Source organism: Pelophylax lessonae (assembly GCF_965119305.1).
Source record: "Pelophylax lessonae genome assembly, chromosome: 8".
NCBI lineage: Eukaryota > Metazoa > Chordata > Amphibia > Anura > Ranidae > Pelophylax > Pelophylax lessonae.
This window is the reverse complement of record NC_138775.1, coordinates 296,751,755-296,760,709: the sequence shown is the minus strand read 5'-3', so window position 1 is coordinate 296,760,709 and position 8,955 is coordinate 296,751,755. Positions and strand designations below refer to the sequence as shown.

At 51.5% G+C, this 8,955-nt stretch overlaps 1 protein-coding gene across 1 annotated transcript in view; it reads left to right on the top strand.

The window, feature by feature from the left end:
• The first annotated feature begins 589 nt into the window (after positions 1 to 589).
• Positions 590 to 8,955, top strand: part of ZSWIM5 (zinc finger SWIM-type containing 5) — a 161,382-nt gene continuing 153,016 nt past the window's right edge. The window contains exon 1 of the mRNA XM_082265259.1: positions 590 to 1,008. Coding sequence (XP_082121385.1) covers positions 630 to 1,008 — 379 coding nt within the window. The 5' untranslated portion in view covers positions 590 to 629. The remainder of the gene's footprint in view (positions 1,009 to 8,955) is intronic.

Sequence of the window (8,955 nt, the reverse complement as noted above, 5' to 3'; positions counted from 1 at the left end):
ATGTATACATTGTATCTTTATATGGAATGTATACATTGTATCTATATATAAGGGATGTATATATTGTATATAAGGGATGTATACATTGTATATAGAAGGGATGTATACATTGTATATAGAAGGGATGTATACATTGTATATAGAGGAAGGAATGTATACATTGTATCTATATATGGGATGTATATATTGTATATAGAAGGGATGTATATATTGTATATAGAAGGGATGTATATATTGTATATATGGGATGTATACATTGTATATAGAGGAAGGGATGTATACATTGTATATAGAAGGAGGAATGTATACATTGTATATAGAAGGGATGTATACATTGTATATAGAAGGAGGAATGTATACATTGTATCTATATATGGAATGTCTATACAATGTACACAGTGACAGCTGGCCTCCCCTCACACATGGCTCCTCCCCTCCTTCCTGGCCTTTCTTGTTTTCAGCCAATCAGCGATCTCCCCCAGCGCTCGCTCCCGTCGGTCGGCCAATGGTCTCCCGCAGGCGGCGCGCAGTGCGCTCCCCGCAGCCAATCAGCGGTGGGCGGAGCGGAGCGTGCCCGCGCGGCGCAGCCCCGGCGCCCAGTCAGTCAGTCAATCAGTCAGTCGGCGGACATGGCGGAGGCTGAGCGATCTCCGCCGGCGAAGCGGCTGTGTTCCCGGCTCCCTCCCCCTCGGGGCCCCCCAGCCCGGGGCCCTCAGCACCTGCACCAGCCCGAGTCTCTGCTGGACTGCGCGGCCAAGGCGGTGGCGGAGAAGTGGGCCTTCGAGCGGGTGGAGGAGCGCTTCGAGCGGATCCCGGAGCCCGTCCAGCGCCGCATCGTCTACTGGTCCTTCCCCCGCAATGAGAGGGAGATCTGCATGTACTCCTCCTTCCAGGCCCCCGAACCCGCCTCCATCCCGGGGCCCGGGGCCCCCGCCACCGATGGGCTGCCCTTCCGCCGGGGGATCCGCCTGCTGGACGCCCAATGTGTGGACAATGTGCTGCAAGTCGGTGAGTGCCGGGGGAGGGGCCACAGGGTGACCTGAGGGGTGAGAGAGGGGCCACAGGGTGAGAGAGGGGCCACAGGGTGACCCGAGGGGTGAGAGAGGGGCCACAGGGTGACCTGAGGGGTGAGAGAGGGGCCACGGGGTGACCCGAGGGGTGAGAGAGGGGCCACAGGGTGAGAGAGGGGCCACAGGGTGACCTGAGGGGTGAGAGAGTTGCCACAGGGTGACCCGAGGGGTGAGAGAGGGGCCACGGGGTCACCTGAGGGGTGAGAGAGGGGCCACAGGGTGAGAGAGGGGCCACGGGGTGACCTGAGGGGTGAGAGAGGGGCCACAGGGTGACCTGAGTGGTGAGAGAGGGTCCACGGGGTCACCTGATGGGTCAGAGAGGGTCCATGGGGTCACCTGATGGGTCAGAGAGGTGCCACAGAGTCACCTGACTGCTGTCAGAGGAACCACAGGGTCACCTGAGGAGTGAGAGAGGTGCCACAGGGTCACCTAAGGGGTGAGAGAGGGTCCACGGGGTCCCCTGAGGGGTGAGAGAGGGGCTACAGGGCCATCTGAAGTCTAATATAGGGACAACAATGTCATCTGAGAGCTGACAGAGGGTTCACAGGGTCACCAGAGAGAGGGGCCACAGGGTGACCTGAGGGGTTAAAGAGTGGCCATGGGGTGACCTGAGGGGTGAGAGAGGGGCAATAATGTCACCTGAGGGGTGAGAGAGGGGCCACGGGGTGACCTGAGGGGTGAGAGAGGGGCAATAACGTCACCCTGGGGTGGAAGAGGGGCCAAAGTGCCATCCAAGGACTGATATTTGGTGAGAACACCATATGAGGGTGGATGTGAGGGTAGTGCTGAATGAGGACTAATAAAGGGGTGACAGCCCTGGCTAAGGACTGATCAATGAGTGACAGGACCAAGTGAGAATTGATGGTAATGTGAGGACATCTTATAGGACAGTGTGGGGACTATGAGGGTGTAATGGGATTGATTTGAGGTCAGTAGATGCGGGTGATGGGCTTAGCTATGGACTGTTGAAGACTAGAAGGACTTTTCATATAGGGTGGGGGTGGGTAATGTTTATTTCTGCATATCAGCTGAAATCGTTACTTGCGAGATCTTGGTGATGGGACCGGATCAGGACCACCAAGCTGGATCAATAATACTGAAGTGTGTTGGAAATTCTTGAAGAACTGTCCGGGGGCAATTTAAGTCGTGGACCATGAGAGAGTGCTGGGACCAGTGTTAGGACTAGGGATGAGTGCTGGGACCAGTGTGGGACTAGGGATGAGTGCTGGGACCAGATGGAGTCTGTGGATGACTGATGTCCCGGTTCCTGCAGACATTCGATGATTATGTTGACTAATCCAGAGCTATGAATCAGTGGTTAGACCAGATAAGGTTCACCTATTAGTAATGGGACTAACCAAGGACTGTAGAGGAGTGCTGGTGGTGATCAGTGCCATGGGCAGGTGATGGGATTCATTCTTGTGACTAATTCAATATTATAGAGTGATGAAATCAGTTCATGAACAAGGCTGAGTGAAAGGACTAGACGAGGACTGTGTGTGTTTTTTACAATGATGGCTGAATTGTAGGATAAGATCTGTACACATGACTAGTGGAACGATCATTTCTTGGTTGTGATTGAGTGCTTGACCAGTTCAGGACCGTTGAGAAATTATGGGACTAGTTCAGGATCTTTGAGAAGTTATGGGACCAGTTGAGGGCCGTTGAGAAGTTATGGGACCAGTTGAGTGCCGTTGAGAAGTTATGGGTCCAGTTGAGAGCCGTTGAGAAGTTATGGGTCCAGTTGAGGGCCGTTGAGAAGTTATGGGTCCAGTTGAGGGCCGTTGAGAAGTTATGGGTCTAGTTGAGGGCAGTTGAGAAGTTATGGGTCTAGTTGAGGGCAGTTGAGAAGTTATGGGTCCAGTTGAGGGCAGTTGAGAAGTTATGGGTCCAGTTGAGGGCCGTTGAGAAGTTATGGGACCAGTTGAGGACAGTTGAGAAGTTATGGGTCTAGTTGAGGGCCGTTGAGAAGTTATGGGACCAGTTGAGAGCCGTTGAGAAGTTATGGGTCCAGTTGAGGGCCGTTGAGAAGTTATGGGTCCAGTTGAGGGCAGTTGAGAAGTTATGGGTCTAGTTGAGGGCCGTTGAGAAGTTATGGGTCCAGTTGAGGGCAGTTGAGAAGTTATGGGACCAGTAGAGGGCTGTTGAGAAGTTATGGGACCAGTTGAGGGCAGTTGAGAAGTTATGGGTCCAGTTGAGGGCAGTTGAGAAGTTATGGGTCCAGTTGAGGGCCGTTGAGAAGTTATGGGTCCAGTTGAGGGCCGTTGAGAAGTTATGGGACCAGTAGAGGGCCGTTGAGAAGTTATGGGACCAGTAGAGGGCCGTTGAGAAGTTATGGGACCAGTTGAGGGCAGTTGAGAAGTTATGGGTCCAGTTGAGAAGTTATGGGTCCAGTTGAGGGCAGTTGAGAAGTTATGGGTCCAGTTGAGGGCCGTTGAGAAGTTATGGGACCAGTAGAGGGCCGTTGAGAAGTTATGGGACCAGTTGAGGGCAGTTGAGAAGTTATGGGTCCAGTTGAGGGCCGTTGAGAAGTTATGGGACCAGTAGAGGGCCGTTGAGAAGTTATGGGTCTAGTTGAGGGCCATTGAGAAGTTATGGGTCTAGTTGAGGGCCATTGAGAAGTTATGGGACCAGTTGAGGGCCGTTGAGAAGTTATGGGACCAGTTGAGGGCCGTTGAGAAGTTATGGGACCAGTAGAGGGCCGTTGAGAAGTTATGGGTCTAGTTGAGGGCCATTGAGAAGTTATGGGTCCAGTTGAGGGCCGTTGAGAAGTTATGGGTCCAGTTGAGGGCCGTTGAGAAGTTATGGGTCCAGTTGAGGGCCGTTGAGAAGTTATGGGAGCAGCTCAGGGCCGTTGAGAAGTTATGGGAGCAGTTGAGTGCCGTTGAGAAGTTATGGGTCTAGTTGGGGGCCGTTGAGAAGTTATGGGTCTAGTTGAGGGCCGTTGAGAAGTTATGGGAAGAGTTGAGGGCCGTTGAGAAGTTATGGGACCAGTTGAGATCCGTTGAGAAGTTATGGGACCAGTTGAGATCCGTTGAGAAGTTATGGGACCAGTTGAGATCTGTTGAGAAGTTATGGGACCAGTTGAGATCCGTTGAGAAGTTATGGGACCAGTTGAGGGCCGTTGAGAAGTTATGGGTCCAGTTCAGGGTCATTCCTAAGGCATGGGAGCCAGCTCAGGGTCATTCGTAAGACATGGGAGCCAGCTCAGGGTCATTGAGATGTTTAGGGAGCAGCCCAGTGCCATTGAGAAGTTAAGGGGCCACACTCTGGGTAAAGACCATTACCAGGACTAATTTAGGACAATATGGGACTGTTCAGGATTATGCCGTATTGCTGGATTTAATTTAGAACCATGTGTGTGTAAAGATTGGGTTAGTTCAGGAAGCCATTTAAGGACTGGAAGCATTTGGAGACCAGTTCTGGGTGGCGGGATCAGTTTGGGAATATGCTGGGTGTTCAATAATTACCATTCATTTGGCTGCTGATATCAGCTCAGGATCTCAGATAAGTTGTCTTCAGTGATCTAAGCAAGTTTAAAGAGGTTCAGAAAAAGGAAATCCTCTCCGGGGGAAGGGTTGCTACATTGAGTGGCGGATTCTTTTTTTTTTTTTTTTTTAAAAACTTTATTGAGTTTAAAAGTATGATAAATGACAAACAGTTATATTTTGCGGACGCAGCCGCTGGTGTAGAAGATTCTAACAGTTATTGCTCTTAAGAAATTGTGAAAGGTGTTTGTTCCCCCCACATGTCCTGTGCAGACTGATTCTGAATGGGAGGGTCTGGTTCATTATAATCACCTGCTTGCACTCGGTGTTCTGATGAGGAAAGCTGCAGGGTCGGCATCCCTTTAGAAAGTATCTCACCCTCCGGCCATGTGAAGGATGCCGGTTGGGGGCGGGGTCTCTTCGGGGGCCGGGCTTCTCCTAGCAATTCTCTCTGACATTTTGGGTAATGCGTTTTACAATATGGTCTTCTATACTACGATTACTGGTATTCACTAGAGTTTGTTTTCTGTCTATGATTTTGTATATGGACTGATACCGTTGTTTTTGCCTACTCTGTATGCCTTGTTTTTTCCTTTTCCTAATAAACACTGAATTTATAAAAAAAAAAAAAAAGTATCTCACCAAAACAGAAATTCCTATTGCAGGGGATGCCTAATAATCGGACCTGTATCTTAGTGCAGACTTCTGGGAAAATGAGTCAGCCAATCACATGAGCGGGAAATGAAATTCTGTAGACCAGCGATTGTACAGAACACCTCCGAGTCACCAGATTGCACATTTAATTTTATTTATTTTTTTAATTCTATTTTATTGTATCCTGTGTAGCAATTGTATGATACATTTTCTATTCTCTCTCTCTCTCTCTCTCTATATATATATATTTTTTCCCCGTAAAAGTGGAATTGGGATCCTTTTGAACGGGCCGTCCAATCAGGTCGACCTGTCAGTTTTTCAGACAGACCTGATCAGACCCTCCATTCCCCAAGTGACATGTCAGCTGACATCTGCCGCTGTCCGATCCGATCCTGGCCACCAAAACCAGACGCGCGGTGGTCCTATTTTTCATCCGTCTGGCGGATCGGATAGGATCAGAGGGAAAGGGTACAGGCGGTCTGTTTCAATGCGATTTCCCCCATAGAGGAGAGCAGGACTGCGCCCGTGTCTGCTCTGCACAATCGGAGCGGACAGGATCCGTCATCTGTGACACGAGGGGACGGGTCCTCCCGATGACGTCATCGGGGCCACGCCCCTAATGGCTATATAATAAGCTGCAGAGACCGGAGACCGACATAATTACCGGAGACGTCGTCGTCGGAGGACCGGAGGAAGAAGAAGAGCAGAAGACCGGAGAGGAGAAGAAAAGAAGAGAGGACAGCAGAAGACCCCGGAGAGCAAAAGAGCAGAAGACCCCGGAGAGGAGAAGACCCCGAAGAGCCGGATGAAGATTTTTAAAGCGGAGTACCAGCCATTCACTCACCTGTCCAACGGTCCAGCGATGCGGCCGCCCGAAGCCTCGATCCTCTCCCTCGGCGCCGGCATCACTGCTGTTGGCACCCGGCTGTGACAGTTTGCGGCCTCACAGCCGGGTACCCACTGCGCATGCGCGAGTCGCGCTGCGCGTCTTGATTGGCCGGCAATCTTCTGGGACTTCTGACATGTCCCAGAAGATTGCAGGGAGGGAGGGGGAGAGGAGAACTTCTGTTCAGGGCGCCGCGGCGCTCTGAGCGGAAGTGGGAGCGGGTACCTGTCAAAACTAGGTACCCGCTCCCCCCCCAAAAAAAATGACATGCCAAATGTGGCATGTCGGGGGGTCAGGACTCCCTAAAGCGGAAGTTCCAATTTTGGGTGCAACTCCGCTTTAATAAACTTTCCAAAACGTCTCCTGTCGTTATTTCCATACACTGCCTTTTATGTGGTGAATGAGTAGGGGTACCCCATACCCATTCACATAGGGAGGGGGTCCGGGATCTGGGGGGCCCCCTTGTTAAAGGGGGCTTCCAGATTCCAATGAGCCCCCTGCCCGCAGACCCCCACAACCACCGGCCAGGGTTGTGGGGATGAGGCCCTTGTCCTCATCAACATGGGGGCAAGGTGCTTTGAGGAGGGGGATGCAGAGCTCCCCCTGCCCCAAAGCACCAACCCCCCCCCCCCATGTTGAGGGCATGTGGACTGGTGTGGTCCAGGGGGGGTGGGGCCGCTCGTCCCCTCCCCTTTCCTGGCCTGCCGGGCTACATGCTCGGATAAGGGTCTGGTATGGATTTTGGGGGGGACCCCACGCTGTTTTTTCGGCGTGGGGCTACCCTCAAATTCCATACCGGACCCGAAGGGCCTGGTTTGGAACCTGGGGGGGACCCCCACGCAGTTTTTTTTCCCATTTTTAGCGTGGAGTTCCCCCTCAAGATTCTCACAGTGCAGGTCGCGCCGCAAGTCTGATTCGACTTGCGGTGCGACTTCCATTCAAATCAATAGGCTCCCATAGGGAACCATTGATTTTGAATGGAGGCAGAAAAACGCTGCTAAAAGCAACGTGGCCAAATGTGCAATAACGCGAATGGAAAAAGCTACTGAAAGCACGTTTTAACAGCTGCTTTTTCCCTGCGTCAGAAATAGCTTTGCAGGACGTTTTTTCTAACGTCCCGTGTGCATGGGGCCTTAATCTGAGAAACCGCGCTTATATTGGATGTTAAACGTGCGTAAATAATTGACTAATTAGATAAATATATAAATAATAAATAAATAGATGAATAGGATTAGGGTTGAGCGAACACCTAGATGTCCGTGTTCGACGGGTTCGGCCGAACTTTAAAAAAAAGTCCGGGTCCGTGTCCCGGACTTTTACCGAACTTTTCCCGGACACCGAACCCCATTGAAGTCAATGGGGACCCGAACTTTAAGGCACTAAAATGGCTCTAAAACACCAAAGGAAAGGGCTAGAGTGCTGCAAATGGCAGCAAAACGTAATTAAGAGCATGGCAAGTGCTCTGCAAACAAATGTGGATAGGGAAATAACTTAAAACAACAAAAAAAAAACAGAAAAATAAAACAATGTTCTTCTTCATCTCTGAAGGACGAGGCCCATATGGAGTAGGAGGGAGGTTGAGGTGGTGGTGGATGTGGCGGTGACATAGGCGTGCGCACAGGGTGTGCTGGGTGTGCCTGGGCACACCCTAATCACCTAGGGCACATAGCATTGCCAGTGAGGAGATGGGAAAGATCTCCCTGGGACCTGCTCTGCTCTATTTCTCCTTGCCTACAGGTACATGGCCCCGATACATTACTCTCCCTGCTGGCAAACACATGCATGTGTATTTCAACTTTGGGGTGCACACCTTAATGCAATAGGCTGCGCACACCTATGGGCGGTGTAGGTGGAAGCGGCGGTGGAGGAGGACCAGGGCCGGATTAACAGCATCATGGGCTTGGTGCTGAGGATTTTGAAGGGCCTTAAGGGCCGTGCCTTGCCATGCACCCAGAGGAGGAAGGGTGCAGCCATGCATGCCTAATTCAACATGGGATGCTGTCTCTGAAGCCCATAAACACATCCATGCATCGCCAACTGTCCCTCCTTGTCCGGCCTTCACGCTGTGTGGGGAGGTTCTGAGGGTGCTGCCTGGGGAAGCGAGCATAGAAGCCAGACTTCTGTGTTTACAAGTGACAGAAGAGCGGTAACAGTGAATATGGCCAACCGGGGGCCTATATAAAAGGTAGGGGCCTGGAGCTGCAGCTCCAATAGCCCCTACATTAATCTGGCCCTGAGGAGGAGGACGAGGTAGCCAACACTGCTTCTTTTCAAAAATTTTAAATGAGGGTACACCCCAAAAGAGTGAGAAAGAGCAAAAATGGAACAATGGGTGGGTAAGGTCGGTATCCATTGCTATTCTGCATAAGGTACGGAAAAGTCCCGTGGGATCCATGCCTGGTTCATTTTAATGAACGTGAGCTTGTCCACATTGTCTCTGGACAGGCGGCTGCGCTTGTCTGTTATAACGCCCCCAGCCGTGCTAAATACCCGTTCAGATAATACACTGGCTGCAGGGCACGCCAGCACCTCCAAGGCGTAAAGGGCAAGCTCAAGCCATGTGCCCAATTTGGAGACCCAGAAGTTGAAGGGGGCAGACCCGTCATTCACTACATGTAGGCGTGTGCACACATACTGCTCCACCATGTTGGTAAAATGCTGCCTCCTGCTAAGACGTTCCATCTGAGCTGCTGGTGCTGCTGTTTGTTGTGGCGTGCTGACAAAGCTTTTCCACATTTCGGCCATGCTAACCCTGCCTTCTGAGGTGCTGGCGGTGCCCTGGTTGCGTTGGCGACCTCCTCCTCCTCCTCCTCTGCCTTGTGCTTCCACTGTGGCCCCGCTGTCAGATGGGAATGCC